Genomic DNA, 21,425 nt, shown 5'->3' on the forward strand with positions numbered 1-21,425 from the left:
CCATCTCCGGAAAGACCAAGCACGCCACCTTCGCAAGCTGCGCACGACAGCCCCCATTCACCTTTCACTACACCTCGGACGAAACGTCAATTTACGGTCTTATCCGACAAAATGAAGGATGAAATGAAAGATACAATTGTAACTCCTTTTTTCTTCGACATGTTTGCTCAGGTTGAAAAAGGGTCCGTCAATCCAGCCCTCTACGCCAAACGGGTTGAGCATGATTTCAAGAAGAGGGAAGCGACCAAAGTCCGGCGTAATCTTGACCATTTGGCTCATAACTACCATCTGAGGTCAGGAGATGCTCTAAATATCGAAGATGCGCGTAGCATGGTCAACAACCTCGAGCTGGAGGAAGCAGAGCGCGCGGCCAAGGCTCATGAGAGAGTCTTGAAGAGAGCGGAGAGACTGGCAAGTAGAGAGGCCAAGTTGCAACAAAGACAGGCTCGTTGGGAAGCTAGAGAGCAGGCGCAGAGCGTCCGAGAAGAATAAAATGTCTAAAGTTGTTTGTTGTTGATATATTGCCAAAAAACGGTGTCTTCATGTTTTTGTAGATGTTTTATGAAAGTGGTGCATTAAAGTGGTAAGGGCGCTAGACTAGGGAATACCATCCTTAGGGATGGACGAAAACATAATTGGAGTGCACTTTGGAGAAGTGAGGTGTAATACGGTTAGATGATATTCAAAGGATGGATTTGAGTTGGAGATCAATGCTATTAGCGCCTAGCTGTCCGCGGTCGTCAGACTTCTTCTTGGTCAGTGTCGACTCAGACAAGCTAGGCCTATTTGATTATTTTGAATAAGTATGAAAAGGGGATATTCTATAAAACAAAAAAGAGTAACAATGCAAGCCAAACACGCAAACAACTTGTGCAGACTACAAACAGAAACGACGCCAGAGTACTGATCAGAACAGGTACTTCTGGCCTAGGGCCAGCGCTGGTAGCCCGTACACCGTCTAGAACACCCAAGACACGTACTTTGAGTAGAACTTGGACATGCCAGTCGGCGGGTTGGCAGCCTCGTGAGCCTCCTGATTGGCCAGGAACTCCTCCTCCTCTTTGTCAATGATATCCTTGCCAGTGTAGAAGTCAACCTGGTCGTACGGGATGAACTTGCTCTTGGTGTAGTAGCGGTGGCCAAAGAAGCCGATGATGTAGATGGGAATGCCAATGTATCCGGTGATGAAGTTGACCTTGTCAAAACCGCCGATGAAAGCAGTGAAGTTCTTGGTGATGGCGACCAGAATGCACATGAACAGAGCAATGTATGAGCCCCACAGGCCAAAGGGCGCGACATACGGCATCTGGTCGTCGGTCAGGCTCTGAGCCCTGCGGCCCTTGATGAAGCAGATGTGGGTGATTAGGATGGAGATCCAGGTCAGCAGGCCGAAGATGGTGACTAGGTTGACGAGGTAGTTGAAGATCTTCTTGCTGTCGTCGCTGACGTTCATGAAGGCCAGGCAGGCAATGAAGGCACTGAGGCCCAGGGCGTAGATGGGCACGCCCGACTTGTCGGTGCGCTTGAAGATGGCGGGAGCGTTGCCGTCGGAGGCCAGAGCGTACAGGGTACGGGAGGCAATGTACAAGTCGGAGTTGGAGGCCGAGAAGACAAAGACCAGAATGCAGCCGTTGATGATGTCGGGTAGGATGTCGATGCCAGCCAGCTTGATAGCGACGACAAAGGGCGAGGCGGCGGCCGAGGACGACGACTTATTGGCAAAGGCCAGCTCGGGCGAGTTGTAGGGAACCAGGCAGCCAATCAGCAGAACCGACAGGACATAGAAGACGACGATACGCCAGAAGGTCAGGCGGATGGCGCGGGGGATGGTGCGGCGGGGGTTCTGGGCCTCACCGACCGTCACACCGACCAGCTCAGTGCCGAGGTAGGCGAAGACGGCGTTGATCATGGTCGACCAAAAGGCAACGAAGCGGCCGGTGTTGCCGGGAATGTCCTTGTAGGTGGCGAACGCACCGGGGTCCTTCCAGTAGCGGAAGCCCTTGCGGTCGTGGTCGGGGCCACCGCCCAGCACCAGGATCACCGACATCATGATCAGACTAAGGATGGTGATGACCTTGAAGGAGGACAGCCAGAACTCAAATTCACCGAAGAAGCGGATGCCAAAGTAGTTGATGCAGATGATGACGACCAGGAAGAGCGCAATGAAGACACCCGGGTTGATCTTGTCACGGTCAACCCAGTACTGGATGACGAGCGACGCGGCTGTTAGCTGATTGGGTGTAACGATGATGTACCTAGAAACGGCTTGGTTAGCGAGGTGCGCATAAGACTTGGCATGGCTGGTTGTGTGTGTGAAAATAAAGAAAATCGACACGCAAGAAAGCTTATTCAGCTGTCAATGCATAACCTTAATTTCTATTCCTTTTCCGGCAAGTAAGATCTCAACATGGGGTTGGGGCTTCCACATTTTGAAATTTCGAGTCGAGCTGCAGGAATTCAGACGAAGAGGGATGTCATCGGTATACTCACTTGAACCAGTAGCACCAACCAAGAGCAAAACCGAGAGAGGGGTGGCAGAAACGAGAGGCGTAACCAGTGAAACCGGCAGACATTGGCAGCCAAGCGGCCATTTCACCGAGGCCGCACATGACAGTGTAGACAAGCACACCCATCATGGTGTACGAAATGAAGATGGCACCAGGGCCGGCGGTGGCCAGCGAGCGGCCGGTACCGATAATCAGACCTGTGCCGACCGCACCACCAATGGCAATCATGGTAATGTGGCGGGCCTTGAGGCCACGCTCCAGCTTGGTGTCGTCGCTGGTCTCGATACCGCGGATGTTGGCGGCGGGCGCGCCCTTTTCGCCGCTAAAGGACGGGGCCTGCGCCGCGGAGGTGTGGATTTCACCCATTGCTGCGTGTGTGAATGTGTGTGTAGAGAGATGGCAAAAGTAGGAGGTCAAAAAGGAAACAATAAAAAACAATAGACTCCTTTGGCTCGCAGAAACCGGCAAATAGGGCTCTTCTCTTGTTTGATCGTAGTCAGCCCTGAACAAAGGAGGCAGAAGAGACAACCACAAGAAAGGGATGATGATGCAGAGACAGCAAGAGAAAAACGGATTGTTAGGGCCGGGGAGCGGGGATGTCTTTATACTCGGTCCTCGCTCCTCATGTTCCCTGGACCTCTTCGCTCTTGCTTGCCCGGATCTGTCTATCTCTGATTCCAAGGTCGCGCGCCAAGACCGCACACTAGGTCATGGACCAATCTAAGATTGACTCCCACGCCAGTGCAAGGCGGAGCCGTTGGCTCTGCACTTCGCCGTTAGGGCGATACAGATTTCCGCTGGCCTTCTCTGCTTCCTGGACGTGGCCCCTGCTTTGGCTTTGCTCCGATGACCTTGTTCTCCATTGGAAGGCGAAATCCTATCTGCACTTGTGTATTTTCACGGCCGGGACAGGTCACATTGCCTGCTGTGTGGCTTGTGTATTTTATGTTTTATTTTTCTCGTTTTGGGGGGCTTTTTGGAGATCTTTTCCGGTTTCTTGCTTCTGCTGCATGTCGGGCAAGATGCAAGTAGTACCAGGGCAAAAGCTTTTCTAGCCGCCGGTATCGTTGTATAGTGTCGTTACATGATAATAGCAAAGAGAGGGCAAGAGAGACAACATCGAAAGGCAAGATCGAGTTCCTATAGGCTTGTGTCGTTAGTCTATGCAGCTCTCAGCTTGTCTCCCTCCCCTCAGATCGCTCTGGCTGCCTGCCTCTCGACCATCTTCTCTAAGGTAATAAGCCCAAGTAACAAAATAAACGGCCTCCTAGATAGTGTCAGGACTCCCTTCCATGGACCTTCTTTTTGGGCGCTTGAATCAATGGGCTCACAAAGCTCCCACCTACTACAACTTACAGATAACTTGTAATAAAAAATAGCCCAGAGATAAGAGACTCCCATTGACGTGGATTTGCTGGCGTGTGCACTGATAGGCCAACCAGTGCTGCACACGAGCAACCAGTAAGGGCAAGGGTGTTGACAAGGGATGAGGGCGTATCCGTCTGGAAAAAAAAAGCACAAGTAATACGGTACATCCTAGTCGTACTAGCCTATCTTGTCTCTTTTTTTTGCCGTGCGTGCAGAGAAGAGCCGTGCTTTGTTTGCTGCAGTGCTGCGGGAGCGAAAAAGGGCAACAAGAATCGACCAATGCCGCTGTCTTGTCCTTGAATTGGGGGCATATATTTTTGTCGCCTTCAAAGCCGGCTAAGCGGACCTCTTGCGGGCGTTTTTGGACACAATAAGAACTTCTGGAAGGCCGGTAAATAGACACACAACAAGAGTGGCAACAATTGCAGCCACGCACAACTATACGACTGCAGTGCATACATGAATATCTGGATACAAAGATGGCAAGTACAAACATGTCTTGAGATATGCATCTACAGAGTATCTGTAGCTAGCTGATTTGATTTGATTTGATTTCGTCAACTGTAGCTGTACAGGCTGAATCAAGAGGTCACAGAGACTCCTGGTCGATTTTCCTTTTTGCCTTCCTCATTATTCATGCGTCTGCCAAGAAAACTCCACCCAAGGCCTCGAAGACTCGAGACGAGACTCGAGATCCTACTGCTCGCCTCAAGGAAGTAGCTGCCTTGGGCTTGTTAGAGTTTAGGTTAGTCCAGGTTCTTGTGGTACTTGCCATAATCATAATCCATCTTCAACCCCCCTCTCGCCCCCCCCCCCCCCCCCCCCCCCTTCCCCTCCCCTCCCCTCCTCCTCCTCCCCGCCCACTCTAGCCATTCTACCACTCTTGATCGGCGAAATTCAAGTCTGCCTCGGGCAAATACGTATCTTGTCTTGGCTTGGCTGTGACTGGATGTACGGGTGGGAAGAAGCACTTGTCCGAGTACAACTGCACTGGGAATACCACAGCATCCTATCTACTTCAATCATGCGAGACATGCATACAGACATGCTGGAAGGCACTACATTGTGCCCGGCGAAAAGAACAAGGTGCAAAAGTTCATCTTTCCAGCGCCTCGCTCTTGTCAACCTCGCTGTCGTTCAATCGTCAGCCATGACTTGGTGTTTCTGCATCTCAATGTACTCCATGCAACTAACTACACTAACTGTAACTAGCTAACTAAGCAGTGATGTACACTTGACTCGTTAGGGTTCGTGCTTCCCGGGCAGTCCCTGGATCCAACCTGGTCCTAGTCTTGCTGTCAAGGAAGCCCACAAAGAACGAGTTCCTATCAGTGACGGGCCTGCCAACCTTTTTTGCCTAGATGCCAACAAGCGTCCGAGTGCACATGTGTGCAGAATGCCGGCGGATGAGGGAGCAGCAATAGGGGTGCCAGTGAAGCAGGCTTATAGTCTAGCGTAGTGCAATTGGAAGGATGAAGATCCATCGACATCTCTGTTTCAACTCGTAGCTCGCTAACCATACACATATTGTGCGACAAGTAGATAGTTGTCCTCTTTAGCCTAAATCTCGCGTCACAATCAAGCAAGCTTCACACTACCTTCTCACTACAAGTCTGCTCGCACTTGTCAGTCCGCCCAGATCGGGCTCTCCCCGCCTTTTATATCTGATACACAGATCATCTCCACGCATGCTACCCCTTCCCGGCCTTTTCTTCATCTGCGCTGTATTCGCGGGGTCGTAAATTGCCTGCTTGGATGGATTTTGATGCAGCTGCCAAGACAAACGCAATGTACAATATCGTTGCTTTTCCAGCTCCTCTTGACCCCGGTGTTAGTCCTTTGAATCCCGCTGTGCTCATAGATACGTGTCTGTATACTCGCATATACATACTTGGATGCATAGCTGCTGATGGTAGGCGGCGGCTAAAAGGACTCTGCTTGTTTTATTTTTGCAGTGGTGAGTTGTCTTCAACTGTACATGTGCTGCCAGTACTGACATATCGCTACGAGCACTAAATATGTATTTATATACGTATATAACTACATCTAGAGAGGCCTCATACAATTTTCATGGTCTAGGTGGGCGAGAGCTTATAACCCTTAGGGTCTTGTGAGTCTTTTTCCATTCAGCACAATCCTTCACTTGCAATAGTCCCGGACCCCGAGCCTGGCTTCGAAACTAGACAGGCATTATGTTGCGACTAGCACCATCCTATCTGCACATAAAACGTCTATTGTTTTTGAAGACCAAGTTGTCGTGAGGGCAGAGGCTTTGACGACACATAAGCTGTTGTCAATATTTTGGATTTATCTCACCAAGCCTGAAATTAAAGCTCAATTATTGCTAGCTCGCCTGGCTGTCGCCCGAACCTTGATAACCCCGTGCTGAAGAGCGGATTCCTGCTTTCAACCGCCTTCGTCGGATTGAGGGCCATGGACCTGCTTTACTTGTTCAATGCCCTGCAGCTTTGTCCCTCCCTGACATTTAGAGATGCATAATTTACCGGCCAAGCGTTGGTCTCTTCTGGCCGTCCAGTTCCCTGTGCCCGTGCCGCCCAGAGTCGAGTTTCCCGCGGCATCACGAGCGATCCCCCACTCTGCTGTTATTTTCTCTCTCCAACACCGTGTGCCTCCGTTCTATTCTTTTTCTCGCTCACGTCAACATTCAGCACAGCTCAGCTTCCAATAATGCTGCGTTGCTTAACGAGTGGCCTGTGCTGGCCCTGTCGATAGATAAGAAGATCCAGTGGACCCTGCAATGACGTCTTTGGTGGGTGTGTTGTAACCAGGCTCAGGGTTGTGGAATAGTCACTTACTTTCTTTTCTTTTTGTTTGGTTGGTTGATCTCATTTTTTTGATGTTCTATTGTCACTAGCCACCTCAACAACGTGGTGGTTTGTTTGTCTACTGGTCCAGGCGCACCTTTTTTTTTCTTTCCTTTTTATTTACTTTTTTTTTTCTCTGCACTTCCAAACTGTTATCAGTGTCAAAACACTCTGCTGTTGTTCGTAGATCAACCTAACAATACAAGAGTTTCTTATTATTGTGGGCTTGTGATATCGCATCACATCGATGCCTTATCGTTGTGCTTCATACTGTGTGTCGTGGTCCTCTCTAATGACACGACGTCTCGAGTCCAAATGTGAGAATTCCAGTTACGCGTCATGTATCGTATGTGTTTGTACTACTTGTGCAAGCCCATATTCATCCTATTCCCTTTAGGGAACTGGCTAAACCCTGCCCGGCTTTCTTCTTTTTGGTTCTCCTGTGTCTTTAGTCTTCATTTGCCTTTACTTGGACGTTCCTTCGTCCTACTGCTTCTCTTCTTGGTCTAGCCCAACCTGCCAAGACCCAAAGGAACAGTCCAAGGAAGCCTCTACGGAATAAGACTGTCTCTCTATTTTGGCATGGCACCGGAGATTGCGCTTGCACCCCTGCTTTGTTTCCTGCTCTCTTTTCTCGATCCACAAAAGATAACAACCCACACAACGGCCGCTCGTTCTTTCGCCGCTGGTCGGCCTTCCTGGATTGCGTTTACTTGACTTTCTGGCCAATCCTTTGTCATGATGTAGTGCCACCGGGCGAGGCCTAGTCCTATGGAGGCGACACTCACTCAATAGGCACTGAGATACAATCATTTCTTCCATTTCCCACGGGGGACCTCCCGCGGTCCTGTATGAAAGTCGATCTCGCATAGTATAAAAACACGTGAAATAGGGTATGGATGCTGTAGGCGTGTAGTAGTAGATGCAGGTAGTCAAACAACAAGATCTCTGACCAACTACAAGGCACAATAACTTCTTTGTTTTCCATTGTTGTCCCCTCGATCTAACCTAATCCTCTTGATATCGGTAGGGTTTCTGGCAGTAAGGAGCCCAAAAGTGAGAGCAGAGAACTCCATGGGGCTTCCTGCCAATCAACCCCACACCCAGTCCACATCATCTTTACTGTTGAGCCATAGTCGTTTAGGTGTTATTCATCATCTTCCTGAGATTCGCCATGTCAGGATTGTTATTCTGGCTCTATGTCTTACCAGCACATGCATGTGTAACTACTACATGTCTACTTCCATTGTTCAGATGACAACTCGATACACCCCAACATCTGCCGTTACTATCTTTGGCCTCATATACAAGAACAAGTGCATCATCCCAGTTCAAACTACTGTACAGCTGTACCACCCCGCTCGCAATCTACAAGCACTTGTATCAAGAAGAACCCATATATAACACAGAATGGGGTCTAGTTAGCCATGTAGTTACATACATGGCCTTGCTCCTCTCCGCCAGATTCAGCACCCATATTCTTATCATCTTATCTCGCCCTCCACCATGCAAAAGAGGCGCCGCATGCACTGTCCATGACAACTTGCTGATGTTGCTGGCTCTTGCGTCCTTCTGTGCGTGTTCTTTGCTTCCTGTTTACCTGTTCTTGGATTCCCCAGATCCCCCAGTGTCCCGTACACCAATGGTCCATGCCTTGCATATAGGGCCCAAGCCACTGTTCCTCTTGCTTATTGCCTTTGCGCGACATCCTTCATTTGTTTCTTGTTCTTTTTTTCCATGTAGTTATACTTTCGTTGTTGTCTCCTTGCTCTCTTCACATCAGTGTACTCCCATCGCACCCTTTGACACGATCTTACTTACAACTCCTCTTCATTCCCTCTTCCTTCTCCTGCAGGTATGCAGCTGGGTATTACTGCTTTCCTCGTGCTTCGGAAACTCTTCCCCCGCTCCCCAGACTTTTTGTCATCATGTCAGGCATCCTAGTCCCCAGACTTTCGTCCTCATCAACCCCAATCACAGCTTTCGCCTTTCAGTGGATTCTCCTCCAAAAAGTCAAACCGTTAGTCATGATATTGGTCTCCAAGCAGATTCTCTCCACCTAGAAAAGTGGGCAGATGAATGAAAAAGAAGTCCGTTATCGGACCCGAAGTTGGGCTTTTATTTCCCCGGCTCAAGCCTATAAATTGGTTGGCGTCGGCATCGCTTAAGCCGTGATCGAAATGGATCGTATAGACGGTTGGTATAAAAGGCGACCGATTATACGGATGGTAATATATGTGTAACAGTAACTCCTTGAGGAAGAAAGTCAACATGCTGGACCAGTTGAACGTGAGGTAGGGTTGTAATCTATACATGCTAGGGTTAAGAAGACAGTATGCATGCATCACTTCACTTCACATCAATATTGAATCACGTGAAGGATAGTTCATAAGCTTCAACATCACCAAGGAAAAAGAGCAAACAATCAGACCAAGAAGGAGAAGTGAACTGAATCAACCAATATTGTACATAAGGCGAGAAGAGATAAGGAGAGCCCAAGGGTGGAGAGACACAACGATGATGTGTTGGGAAGAGAGTAGGATAAGGGCAGGGAGGAGTAGGAAAAAGCAAAACAAGAAACAAGGCCACTGCCGCACAGAGCGGGTCATAGAGGAAAGCACAAGAGAAGTCATTAGACAGAGCTGTGGTCGTTCAGCTAGTCCGGTGGTCGCTTGGATAGGGACTTGCGATGGCCTGGTCCGTTGGTTCGGCGCCGCGCGGGTCGCTCGTTTATTTGGCATCAGGGTGCTTCAGGATGTAGTCAACAGCCTTGTCCACTGAAGAAGGAAGCAATAGAGAGTCAGTATAGTTGAAGACACGAGACAAGTGCGGTTAGGACCATGCTTACCAGAGTGAATGCTGTCGGCCTCCTTGTCGGGGATCTCAATGCTGAACTCCTGTGTCTTGTTAGTCTACGTCATGACAGCACAAAGGCGAATTTTCTTTAGAGCTTACCTCCTCGATGGCCATGACAACCTCGACGGTATCTAAGCTGTCCAGGCCCAGATCATTGGCGAAGTGGGCGGTAGCCTTGATCTACACGAGAGAGCCCAGGCGGTCAGTATTATTGCTCTAGCATATTTGAAGCCTCAATTGAAGCTCCAGTGGACATCGCAAGCGACATTTCAACGTACATGCTCAGGGTTTGTGACCTAAAGGGAAGAATGAATGATTAGCAACAGCTTCTTTGTCTTTCCTTTTGAGAAAACAAAAAGTTGCTCACCTTGTCGAAGCCCTGCAGCAGCGACATGATACGACCCTCGACCTCCTCCTTTGCCAGACCAGCAGCAGCGGAGTAGCTGCGGATAGCCACAGGTGCGACACGGACGGCACGCACCACCGAGTGGGACGGGGCGGCTGCAAGAATGCGGGGAGACGCAACGGCGCGGGTGGCCGTAACGGCGCGAGCGGCAGCGACAATGGCGGAGCGGAACATGGTCGGCGTGGAGCAAGGCGGATGGTACTGGGATCAGCAGAGTACGAAGCAAGCGGGGGAGCCTAGATCTGGCGGTTAGATTGGTTCTTTGGGGCGGTGGGGAGGCCGCTGAGCCAGAGCCGGCTGGCTGAGGTAGAGCCGGCAGCCCCTCCTCTGTTGCTTGCTCTACCGAGCAGAAAGCTGGGCGTGGAGTGGCATCACATTCAGAGGTGGCGGGCCAGCCAAACAAGGCGGGACAATCCAACCAAAGAGAAACACTCACAGTTGGGCAGACAAAGATGGGCAATTGACGAGCGGGCAGCTTCACAGCAAGCAGGGGAACTTTGTGGGATGGAATCGAATCGAGCGATGCACTTTTTCTCGTCAAGCCGCCCGCCACAGCAATTGGGATTTTCAGAGCAACCCCATTGGGCGGCCTTGTCTACGGGTCACGTGATTGAAATTTGTCAGCGGGGAGGACAGCCAACCATGAAGGCGTTCCAAGACCCGAAAACAGACGATGACTGAGGAAGGCCATGAGGAGCAAAGTAAGTAGAACAGAGCGAACAATATCTAGCAGCTTCTTTTAAAGTGCTGGTGAGGTTTTGGACATACAATATCCGCATGTTTCTGGCTATGGTGTGTGAACGATTGACCTCAACTAGCCGCCATTTAGTGCAACGATAGTTACATAAACCCTAAAGGTTACCTACACAAGGCCATTCATTGCTTCACTTCACTTCATGGTTTTCCTGTGCCATTCACTCTCAATCTTTATTGCGAAACAAATGGGCAAAAAAGTTTTGTTAAGGGGTGAACTGTGTTCATATTTCTCTCTGTAGTACTAATCCAAATCATGTTTGAATCTTTGCTGGGGAAGTATTGACCAGAGAAGCACGACAAATAAGTGAGATTAGTGCAGTTGGAGTGCTCATTGATCTTGTCTTGTTCGCCTTGCCCTTCCGTTCCGTAGTGTGGACATGACAAAAATACTCTTTAGCGGTAGGGCGCATCGGCGCGGATGGCTGCCGCGAGCTCGGGCTCCCACTTGTCGCCGTTGGCCAGCAGCTTCTCCTTGTTGTACAGCAGCTCCTCGCGCGTCTCTGTGGCATATTCGGCATTGGGGCCTTCGACAATGGCATCGACGGGGCACGACTCCTGGCAGAATCCGCAGTAGATGCACTTGGTCATGTCGATATCGTAGCGCGTGGTACGGCGAGAGCCATCGGCACGCTCCTCGGCTTCAATCGTGATGGCCTGGGCTGGGCAAGCCGCCTCGCAAAGCTTGCAGGCAATGCAGCGCTCTTCGCCCGTGGGATAGCGCCGGAGGGCGTGCTCGCCGCGGAAACGGGGGGATATGGGACCCTTTTCAAACGGGTAGTAGATGGTGTACCTAGAGTAGCAAAACATGAGCCAACGGGTCCATACAAACGTGTAGACTAACACAAACTGCATTGAGATCACACTTACGGCGGCCGGAAGAACTGCTCCATCAGCAAATACATGCCGCGTGCCATCTCCGTTAGCAAGAAGAACTTGCCCGTCTTGTCCAGCGTTGATTCTGGGTCCTGGTCCCATGTTCTCTTGGGCTTGACACGGAATCGCGAGATGGGTGTGCCGACTGGCGTGGCATATGTCCGCGAGCCAATGGCAGGCCGCAGAATCGCAGCTCTGCTGAACGCGGCGGCCGGGAAGGCCGAGGCAGCCGACAAGCCTCGCATGGCGCCCACCGAGCGAACCAGCGGTTGGTTGGCGAACATTGTGAAGGGCTTCTAGCTGTTGTAGTTGATCGGAGTTTTGAGGTGGTTTGTTGCTACCTTGAGGAGCGGAGTGAAAAAAGACAACGGTAACACCCGCGTCAGATGTATAGCGGCCGTCAATGGAGAGCGAGGCTGTCGTGATGTTCGGGAGGAAGAGGGGCTTCTTGGAACGTGGCTGAACAGGTCGCGAGCGAATTTTGCAGGTCTGCTCGTGAAAACAAACAAAAGAAATTGAGGCCAATGGGCTTAAAAAGACCGAAACCAAACGTTTCACCACACGATTTTCGCAGGAAATGCGCAAGGTCGAAGAGTGGGAGCAGCTAAGCTGGTGATGGGTGTGAGATTGGACTCGTACCCCAGGCTTCGGCACGGGAGCTCCATGATACGCTAATCGCACAGCAGAAAGAATAGCATAAATCTGATTGGTTGAAGCGTGGTGGATAGTGGATCACGTGGAATGAGACACAGACCCTCTCTAACCCTAAATACATGGTGATGATTGTTGAAGCTTCAAGAAATGGTTGGCATGACATGTCGTTGCTAATGGTACAGGAGTCTTTATTTCATACGTGTTATCGTTATCCACCACATTAATCTTTTTGTCATTAAGAACCCATCCACCTCTTGCGCCTTGAATAAAAAGCCAATCATCATTATGGCCTGTGTAACCAAAGTATGGGTCTCAGTCAGATAGCAGCGTGTGTCCTGCTCCATCAAGACGATGGAGGGAGCTAAATGCCTTTACCATACAAACTCTATGAAGCCTCTATCATCTCAGATATATGGCTTCATATTGCTCTAGTGAGTGACATTCCATGATCGCCACCAAATTCCAACATTGGCCGCTACTACCAGATCGACCATGTCCTTACCGCCCTCGAGGATGATGAGCTTTCCCATCTTGGCGTGATCCCCATGACGGCCACCGCCAGCTTTTTCCTTGCCGAGCCAGTTTGGCACATCCCAGGCAGTTGTACCGTGGCCTTGACCCTCGTTCGGCGAGTTCCCAAATAGACTCATGCCTGGCAAATTGAAGCGCAGTTCGCTGACAGGGATTTCACGGAAGCGCTTCTTCTCTTCCTTTTCGGGACTGGAAAAGCCCGATGCCATCGAGTTGCGTGAGTGCGAGTGCGAGTGCGGGTGTGAGTGCGACGAGCGTGATCTTGATCGTGCCCTACTTTGTTGCACAGGAACAGAGTGGTAGCACACCAGACTTGCACCAGCTTTGCCAGTACGGAAAAAGCAGCGAGTTCCCCAGGGCGTTACAAAGGTGTAGCCTTCTTTTTTTAAACCTGGACCAGCGGCTAGGTTGATACTGGCATCTTCGTCACTACTGGTGCTACGGCTATGGCTACCACGACCGAACGCAGATGCGATGCCGCCATTGCCACCTTCGCTCTTTTTGCCTCGCGAGTGCTGCAGGAGCCTCTTGGTCCAACTCTTCTCGTATGCCATGTCAACGTCGCGTACGAGCATAGGTAAGCTGGTGTTCTCATCGCGTTGATGGAAGACTTGACCGGGTGTGTCGGCGAAGGCGACATAGCCCGGGTTTTCAAGAATAATGCGCACTGGTGGAATAGGGGCGGAGATGGTGGCAGCGGCGAAGCTCCTGCGACGCATTTCCTTGGTTGAAGCAGGCAAAGGCGCTGAAATGAGGTGTGCAACAGGCCAGGTCTGCGATGTGGAATGATGCCAACGCACAATACGCAGCGCCATATCGATGGGCTTTGGCAGGGTGACAGTGCCGGCAACATTGGTATTGATGGGTGGAAGTATTGAGTTGCGTGGTGAGGCAGACGGCGAGGGTGTGGGTCGTGGTGTCGGGTAGCCCGAGGAAGACAGGTGGACATGTGGCGATGACGGGCGGCCGCTGGACCGGGGTCGTGAGGCGGGCAGATTCAGGCGTGCAGAAGACATCAACGGTAGGCTTTCGGTTTGTGGTGGGCTCGGCAAGCGGGACATGTTGCTGTGTGATGCTGCGGCGTTGCTGGTGGTGCCCTTGCGTAGTGCACCGGCCTCCATGATTTCTCGCAGGTAGGGACTGACAGACGGGCGGACATCAGGCTCAGGGTCGGGCTTCTTTGTGGCGGGAGGGTGGTCTAGCGTAGATAGAGCCGAGAGGCGGCGAGTCTCGAGATCGGGCGGCACAGGTTTGCGTCTGATGCCTCCAACGATGGGAGGAGGGAGGGAGGATGGAGGAGCCGGGACGGATGCCGATGGCAGCGATTCGGGGACATGGCTGGCAGATTGCGAAGTATGGCGGAAGATGGGATGTTCCTGGAGTGGCGGTGGTGGCAGGAAGGTTGTCTTTACGGGAGAGTCCTTGAGATCTCGCGCGCTGACAGCGTTGCTCATGATCGACTCGGTGTCCGTTGGAGAGGCTGCAAACAGAGGCTCAGCCGGATCTAGCTGCTGCACGAAGTATAGCGAGTTCTCGACATCTGTGCGCGTGACGCTGTTTTGGCCGGGCTTAAGGTTTGACAGAATAATGTCTAATGCGGAGGAGATGGCGTGTTAGTGAGGCCGGAGCGGGCCACGGGAGACTGGGAAGGCTTACTATTGGACCCGGCGACACGAGCGATGTAGAGCACCAGAGGATATAGAGACTCTTTAGGTTCGGGATCCTGCTTGAGCGCTGTCTCGAGTAGGATGGGCGGGTTTTGGGCGGCCTCGTGGAAGGGCAGAATGGAACGGGTGACGATGGCGCCATTGACGACTTCGGCGCCGGGGAAAACCTTCATGCGGCGGTCGTCGGGGTCTGAGTGAGTCATGGTGGGGGAGACAGGCGTCGAGGGAGAAGGCGATGAGGAAGAACTGGAGGAAGGGAGCTGGACTTGACTGGCTTGACGATTGTCTAGGGCGGCGGTCTATATGCAGGCTGGAGCAGCTGGGGGCCTGATGAGGAATATCAGCGGCCACACTATAGGTAGGCACTTGGATATAGCATGAGAGAGCAGAGCAGCTGGGCTACCAAGCAATGCGGGCACAAAATAGCAAGCGTGAGCAGTGCTGGCTGTCTGTCTGTCGATCGAAGTGGCGCAGCGGGCGGGTGGCTTTTGGGGGGGCGAGACATGGTGAGAGAAAAAAGGAGAAAGAAAAGAAAGCAACAGAGGCAGAGAAACGGCCAAGACACAGCGAACAGGCACGTCGCGGTCACGGTCACAGCGCGCTCACGAAGCCAATTCAGTGGCTTGTTACCAGGCGATGTTTTGGAGACGCTGCTATGTAGGTATTTTCGGAGCGTCAAGCGAGTGCCAGGGCAACCAGCGGCCTTTGCATTCTTGGACGGACGGTACCCGTGTACAAGCATCACAGAACAGCACGAGTGAGTGCATGTGGGAGGATTGGGCATGGGCGAGCGAGGGGGCGGCAAGCATGGACAAGCAAGAAAGCGAGCGGGACATGGCCGTGACAAGCCGGCGTAAAGAAGCTTAATTTTATTTATTTAAACATGTGCCTAGTCACATACAATTTGTGCGTGGCTGCCGTCGTCTTTTCTTGCGTCTGAAATTTCACCCAAGCTCGCGTACCTGCATTATTAAACAAGTTACAGGTTACAGGTTCCAGAGTACAAGAAGGGAGAGACGAAATAAGCTGGCAAAATAGGCGCAGTACGGTGGTATGTGGCATGTGGCGCGGCACGGGACACAGTTCCAGTAGCGAGCGCAAGTTGCGCCTGGGACATTGTCAATCTGGGCCTGATGTCAGTTGCACGTGATAGTACGGTAGACTTCTTATCGATACCCGTTATCAGATCTCCGCCTCCGTTTTTCGGCTTTGGTGGGCCCAACGACCATGCTGGGCTCCACCTTGAACTTCGCTGCTAACGTCAACGCCAGAAGCGCCAAAACCAGGAAGCCAACACCAGGAGTCGGGACGCCGGCGACGAATTCTGATCTTGCTGCGAGTGCGATCGCTTCTTCTTTGATTTTGCCCTCTTTGCTCCAAAATGTCTGCCGCCGCTTCGGCTACTTCCACTGCCTCGGGCTCAGGCCCGGCCGCCGACCAGAAGAAGAAGCCCAGTGCTCTGCGTTCCGTGCTGGCTGGCGCAACAGCCGGCGCTGTTGAAATTTGTGCGCTTTTGATTCCCCGCCGCTTGTATATTTGCCTCTCTAACTGTCGCCATGTCTCTAGCCATCACATATCCCGCCGAGTGTATGTGACCCTTTCGATTCCGTGCCTCCTCCGACCTACAACTGACTTTCTCCATGTCTGGAAACAGTCGCCAAGACCCGCACACAGCTTAATCGCAGGCTCGCCGACGGCCAGAAGCTGCCATGGCCGCCGTTTGGCAAACAGTGGTACGCCGGCTGTACGACATTGATTATCGGCAACAGCGCCAAGGCCGGCATTCGTACGTGCTTTACCAATGTTTGTTCGGCCTAAGCGGGCTGCCGAATACAGGCTAACTCGTTGGAACTAGGATTTGTCGCCTTTGACCAGTTCAAGAGCCTGCTGGCGGACGAGAACGGCAAATTGAGCGGTCCGCGCACCGTGATTGCTGGCTTTGGTGCCGGTGTGACTGAGTCTCTACTGGCTGTGACACCGACTGAGAGTATCAAGACAACACTGTAGGTGTCTCTAATTCTCTCTTGTTGCCATTTGGATTCGCTAATATTCCTGGTAATTTGCCAGAATCGATGACCGCAAGCGCACAAAACCCCGCATGAGCGGCTTCCTCAGTGCCGTGCCCATAATCGCACGCGAACGCGGCGTTGCTGGCTTCTTTGCTGGCTTTGCACCTACCACAGCACGCCAGGCAGCCAACAGCGCAGTGCGTTTTACGGCCTACACATCTCTGAAGCAAATGGCCGAGTCGTACACCGCACCGGGCGAAAAGCTGGGCGCCGTGGGCACATTTGCAATGGGAGGACTGGCAGGACTGATTACAGTCTATGCCACACAACCACTGGACACAATCAAAACGCGGATGCAAAGTATCGAGGCGCGAAGTATGTACTCCAACTCGTTCCGCTGTGCTGCAATTATCTTCAAGCAAGAGGGCATCTTGACATTCTGGAGCGGAGCGGTACCCCGATTGGCTCGGTTGGTTATGAGCGGCGGTATTGTGTTTACCATGTACGAGAAGGCGATGGATCTGATGAACAAGGTAGACCCTGAGATGAAGTACTTGTAAACTAAAAGCCAAAAGCAAAAGCAAAAGCGCGAGTATATCGCTGGTGATTCTGATAGACAAAACAGGGGTTTTTGTTTTTTTGCTAGCAAGATTGATCAATGTTGTGGACTATGTTGTATTATACAGATGGTGATGTACAGGGTGAAAACGTGCTACTTTTGTAACTCTCCAGGCTTCACGACAACTTTTTTAGTTCTGCCCCCTTCGGCCTTATATGTAGCCTCCTACTGCAGCCTAAATGCGCCAGCCCAGCGCGTTACAAAGCGTGTAAACCAGCTTCGTGTTGGCACCTCGTCAATCTCACGAAGTAGGTCCGCATAGTATGTGGGCTGGCTGCGCGGCTCTAGTATCCGGCCAACCAACGGGTACCTCACACGATACCGGTCTTCCAGTAATGAATACAGAGCATTGACCTGCTTCATTTCAGTGGCCTCATCAATAACACCAGAAGACACGGCAGCTTCAAACCGCTTATCAATGCTGCGCTTCATGACGTCTTGGAATTGGCACTCAGGTCGCAACACGTCCTTGGGCCAGAGGCCAAGGGCGCGGCTGTAATGGCGCAGAGCACGCTGGGCAATATCGTTAGCATGAGTCCGAGGATCTGGTTGTATGTAGTTGGCAAAGGCTTACACTGGAGGTTGCGGCCATTGTGTGATTGATTGATGATTGGCTGGCAACACCACCGGAGTTTGTCTATTGTATCCACGGAAGGGCAGCCCTTGACGGAAAAAATGACAATGTGACTAAGAACTGACTAAGCACAACCACCACGTCATCATGTGACTAAAACAGGCAGCCAGCCTCGCCTCGTTCTCTCGGCCATGGGCGCCAAGCCGCCAGTCGCCTTCCCTGCTCTCAATATGTGAGCGACAAATAATTTGCCCCGTCTCCTTGGTGCTCTAGTCGCTTTTTACCCCTGCCACTCTACCTCCAAGGCCCTGCTTTGTCATCTGCCTCCAGGCCCAGGCAAGCCGGCCAAGATACACTCTTGAGACTGAATGTGTTTTGAGTTGTGTGGTACATGCTCTGGCTGCAGCCTTGCCTTTGAACACCGAACATCGTGAAGTCTGCCCCAAGAACGTTTTGCCTGCAATACGTCTTTGGGCTGTTTTGACCCACAGCCTCACCTCTGCCGCACAGGCATACACAGACGCCCATCTTCTTACCGCCTCCTATTCGTCTACAGCGCTTCGCAGTTCCTGACCTTCCAAAAACGACTCATTCCTTTGCCGCCATGGCGCCCCAACAATATCAGCCAGTGAGTCCATTTGCTAGCCTCTCTCGCCGTGCCTTCTCCTCTGCTATGATCGGATGTCACTAACCTGCGATGTACTCCTTTCCTCAGGTTCTCGCTCATGACGATGAATCCATGCGCAACTCCACCCGTAGCACGCGCCTCTCGCGCCGCTCCACCACAACCTCCTCATCACCACCTTCCTTTCACTCACGACCATCTTCGCCCGAGCGCAATCGCACAGTTGATCCCGATCTTGCCGACGCCTTTGGCAGCGATAGCGACAGCGATGGTGACAGTGCGGACGAGGCCGACGATCGCCAGCGCCTAGTGCGCCGCGCCCCGACCACCACGTCCATATCTGGTCCCAACGACAATGACTCGCCTACTACCGGACTGTCTCAGACTTCTATACCAGAAACACGCCTACCTTCTACTACCACAACCGCTACACATGCCACCACAACAGCTACCTCGGCCCAGCCCAGCGGACGAGTGTACGGCGGTGGCATGGCGTCAGATGGCGTGTTCTCGAATCTATCAGCAAAGCCCGATACGGGGGAGGAGAAGGAGGAGTTACCACCGGTGAGCACAGTTCTGTCCATGAACATGATGGATATTGGAAACAACACATTCTGGAACCCATGCTAACCCCGAGCTTCAGACCTACGAACAAGCAGCTGCTGACCAGGCCCCACCTTACTGGGAAACCACCATCATCGCTCCTGGATATGGTGGGGATAATGAAGTATACATTGACGGCATGCCTGTCGGTAACATTTTTGGCTTTCTCTGGAATGCCATGGTCTCATGGTCGTTCCAAATTGTTGGTTTCCTGTTGACCTATCTCCTCCACTCGACCCATGCTGCCAAAAATGGCTCCCGCGCCGGCCTCGGTGTCACGCTCATTCAGTACGGCTTCTCCATGAAGGCTGCTGCCATCCCACCCACTCCCGAGGACGGCAACAGCGGTAACTCGGAATTCCCCACACCGCCGGACCCGAACGCCCACGATTTCAACCCCAATGACATTAGCAGTAGCAGTAGTGGCTGGGGGGATCTCACGGGCACAGAGTGGTTTGCCTACATTCTTATGGTTGGTGGTTGGTTCATGCTGGTGCGCAGTGTAGTTGAGTTCCTACAAGCGCGCCGCCATGAAAGTCTAGTATTACAGAGCCCAGATCGCGGGTTGTCTGTTCCAGTGGTAGCGACCGGCGAGACACCGGATCGTGTTGTTTGAGGCCCTTGTGATGTCCTTTTTTGTGTTGTGTTTTGAGAGTTACTCCTCTTATATCATATTTCTTCAGCATTTAATATTTCCTTTGTTCCATGGCGCCAGCGTCTAATGCTGGTACAGGTTCTACCAACTAGTTGACCATCTATCTGTTTGCACCATGATGTCCCTCTAACCCTAGTCTAGTCGCTGACGTCGTTAGCCCCGCTTCTTTGTCGCCGCTCCATAAAGTGGGTCTATGACGGAGCTCGATATACAAGGACCAACTCCAAGCTCCAATCTGCCCTTCGTGCTGCCGTGTTAGCTTTGATGCAGTTATACACCCTTTTTTATTACAACTTCAACGTATCTGCACCATAGTACTATCTACACGGGTGCTATTCATCTTGACATTATCTGGGCGATGCAACTTTGGAGCTTGCTGGGAACCTGCTCCTGCTTACCGGCTCCTAAAGTCCACAACTTAGCTTTACTGTCCCCGACCCGCCTGTTCCATACAGCTTCATACCGCCAACACCAACTCAAAGACTTGACTATGGCGTGGCGCAGTTCAGGTCACTCCAACAGAGAGCTTATTGAAAACATGCGGCGAAATGGCTTGATCACCAATGATGAAGTCGCCAATGTTCTTCTACAGGTAACACCTACATTCTTCCTTTTTGTAGTTCATGCACGCAGGGCGTCCTCTGTAATGGCACTGCACTAATACTTCCCCTTGGAAGATTGACCGCGCCAACTATGCTCCTCGAGCACCCTACAACGACTCCCCACAGACGCTCTCGCATGGCGCCACCATTTCCGCGCCACATATGCATGCCATTGCGCTCCTACACCTCTTGCCCTTTGCAACGCCGACAGACACACGACCCGCCCCACGCGTGTTAGACATTGGCTCAGGCTCCGGCTACCTTACTCATGCGCTGGCGCTCCTTGCAGGTAGAGCGGGCCGAGTGACTGGTGTCGAGCATCTGGAAGTCTTGCGCGCGATAGGTGAATCCAACATGTGCAAGAGCGCAGAGGGTAGAGACATGGTGGAGAGCGGTAGAGTGGCTTTTGTATATGGTGATGGCCGCAGAGGCTGGCGCGAGGTTGATGCAGACGGCCGACAGGAACTTTGGGATGCGATTCACGTTGGTGCATGCGCAGAGACACTGCACGCCGAACTGATTGACCAGCTCCGCGCACCAGGCCGGTAAGCAAGAGTGGGCAAGACTAAACGGACCATGCTAACGACAAGCCATGTAGGCTTTTCATTCCTCTGAGCGATGGTGAGGGCGATGGTGCACAGAGTGTCTGGACTATAACCAAGAACGCCGACGGAAGCATCTGCAAGGAGCGGCTCTTTGGCGTCCGCTACGTCAAGCTTACCGATCCAGCAACGCAGACTGGACAGGAATAAGAGGAGGATGGACGGCAATATACAGGGACACAAAGCCCCGTGAGCCAACCAGGGAATTCCAAATACTAATACTTCTGTACGAGGGCCTTGGCAACGGCAGTGAGCATGGAAGGGCATAGAAAGAACTCCTAGGCTATAGCAGCTGGTCTTTTATGTACTTGTCCACTATGAGCTGGGCAGGAAAGTTTCAGCAAAAGGAAAGGGAAAAAAAACTCTGCGCAGTGTAATTTATGCATTACAAATTTCGTAGCTATCAAAACAAACAAAAGAAAAAAGTCAGCGTTGGTGCAACTTACACGGCCCCTGCGGCATTGCCGACGTTTGGTAATATACGTGCTATAATTGGCCAGAATTTTTATCTGACCCAGTTTTATATTAACGACAAGTTATGTTTTAGATGGAATTCGGTGCGACTTAGTCATTTGTAGGGTAGAAAATAGAGAAAGACATGGGTATTGCTTTGGGCGAGTGTAATTGCAGATGGGAGAGCAGGAAAGATGATATAAAGAGGACGACGGTGTCAGAAGCCGTCAATGAAGTTGC

The 21,425-nt window shown here is 51.8% G+C and overlaps 8 protein-coding genes across 8 annotated transcripts; 3 read left to right on the forward strand and 5 right to left on the reverse strand.

The window, feature by feature from the left end:
- Positions 1–958: 958 nt before the first annotated feature.
- BROUX77_006138 (uncharacterized protein) lies at positions 959–2,873 on the reverse strand (the record flags this gene model as incomplete). The annotated part of the gene is made up of 2 exons (XM_073751090.1): positions 959–2,255; positions 2,491–2,873. The coding sequence occupies 2 exons, from the start codon at positions 2,871–2,873 to the stop codon at positions 959–961; spliced, it is 1,680 nt and encodes a 559-aa protein (XP_073603207.1).
- Positions 2,874–9,430: 6,557 nt separating this feature from the next.
- BROUX77_006139 (uncharacterized protein) lies at positions 9,431–10,136 on the reverse strand (the record flags this gene model as incomplete). Its single annotated transcript, XM_073751091.1, has 5 exons — positions 9,431–9,477; positions 9,549–9,597; positions 9,656–9,736; positions 9,835–9,852; positions 9,924–10,136. 5 exons carry the CDS (start codon positions 10,134–10,136, stop codon positions 9,431–9,433), a joined length of 408 nt encoding a protein of 135 aa, XP_073603208.1.
- A 975-nt stretch (positions 10,137–11,111) lies between these two features.
- On the reverse strand, positions 11,112–11,875 carry BROUX77_006140 (uncharacterized protein; the record flags this gene model as incomplete). The annotated part of the gene is made up of 2 exons (XM_073751092.1): positions 11,112–11,508; positions 11,586–11,875. The coding sequence occupies 2 exons, from the start codon at positions 11,873–11,875 to the stop codon at positions 11,112–11,114; spliced, it is 687 nt and encodes a 228-aa protein (XP_073603209.1).
- A 798-nt stretch (positions 11,876–12,673) lies between these two features.
- BROUX77_006141 (uncharacterized protein) lies at positions 12,674–14,646 on the reverse strand (the record flags this gene model as incomplete). Its single annotated transcript, XM_073751093.1, has 2 exons — positions 12,674–14,367; positions 14,433–14,646. 2 exons carry the CDS (start codon positions 14,644–14,646, stop codon positions 12,674–12,676), a joined length of 1,908 nt encoding a protein of 635 aa, XP_073603210.1.
- A 1,178-nt stretch (positions 14,647–15,824) lies between these two features.
- BROUX77_006142 (uncharacterized protein) lies at positions 15,825–17,012 on the forward strand (the record flags this gene model as incomplete). Its single annotated transcript, XM_073751094.1, has 5 exons — positions 15,825–15,948; positions 16,010–16,030; positions 16,098–16,229; positions 16,299–16,446; positions 16,511–17,012. The coding sequence occupies 5 exons, from the start codon at positions 15,825–15,827 to the stop codon at positions 17,010–17,012; spliced, it is 927 nt and encodes a 308-aa protein (XP_073603211.1).
- Positions 17,013–17,236: 224 nt separating this feature from the next.
- On the reverse strand, positions 17,237–17,663 carry BROUX77_006143 (uncharacterized protein; the record flags this gene model as incomplete). Its single annotated transcript, XM_073751095.1, has 2 exons — positions 17,237–17,584; positions 17,646–17,663. The coding sequence occupies 2 exons, from the start codon at positions 17,661–17,663 to the stop codon at positions 17,237–17,239; spliced, it is 366 nt and encodes a 121-aa protein (XP_073603212.1).
- A 586-nt stretch (positions 17,664–18,249) lies between these two features.
- On the forward strand, positions 18,250–19,489 carry BROUX77_006144 (uncharacterized protein; the record flags this gene model as incomplete). The annotated part of the gene is made up of 3 exons (XM_073751096.1): positions 18,250–18,273; positions 18,361–18,834; positions 18,914–19,489. 3 exons carry the CDS (start codon positions 18,250–18,252, stop codon positions 19,487–19,489), a joined length of 1,074 nt encoding a protein of 357 aa, XP_073603213.1.
- Positions 19,490–20,018: 529 nt separating this feature from the next.
- Positions 20,019–20,882, forward strand: BROUX77_006145 (uncharacterized protein; the record flags this gene model as incomplete). Its single annotated transcript, XM_073751097.1, has 3 exons — positions 20,019–20,120; positions 20,206–20,675; positions 20,729–20,882. The coding sequence occupies 3 exons, from the start codon at positions 20,019–20,021 to the stop codon at positions 20,880–20,882; spliced, it is 726 nt and encodes a 241-aa protein (XP_073603214.1).
- Positions 20,883–21,425: the final 543 nt, after the last annotated feature.

This window comes from Berkeleyomyces rouxiae (genome assembly GCF_048999995.1).
Source record: "Berkeleyomyces rouxiae strain 22BRR77 chromosome Unknown BrBRR77_ptg000008l, whole genome shotgun sequence".
Lineage (NCBI taxonomy): Eukaryota > Fungi > Ascomycota > Sordariomycetes > Microascales > Ceratocystidaceae > Berkeleyomyces > Berkeleyomyces rouxiae.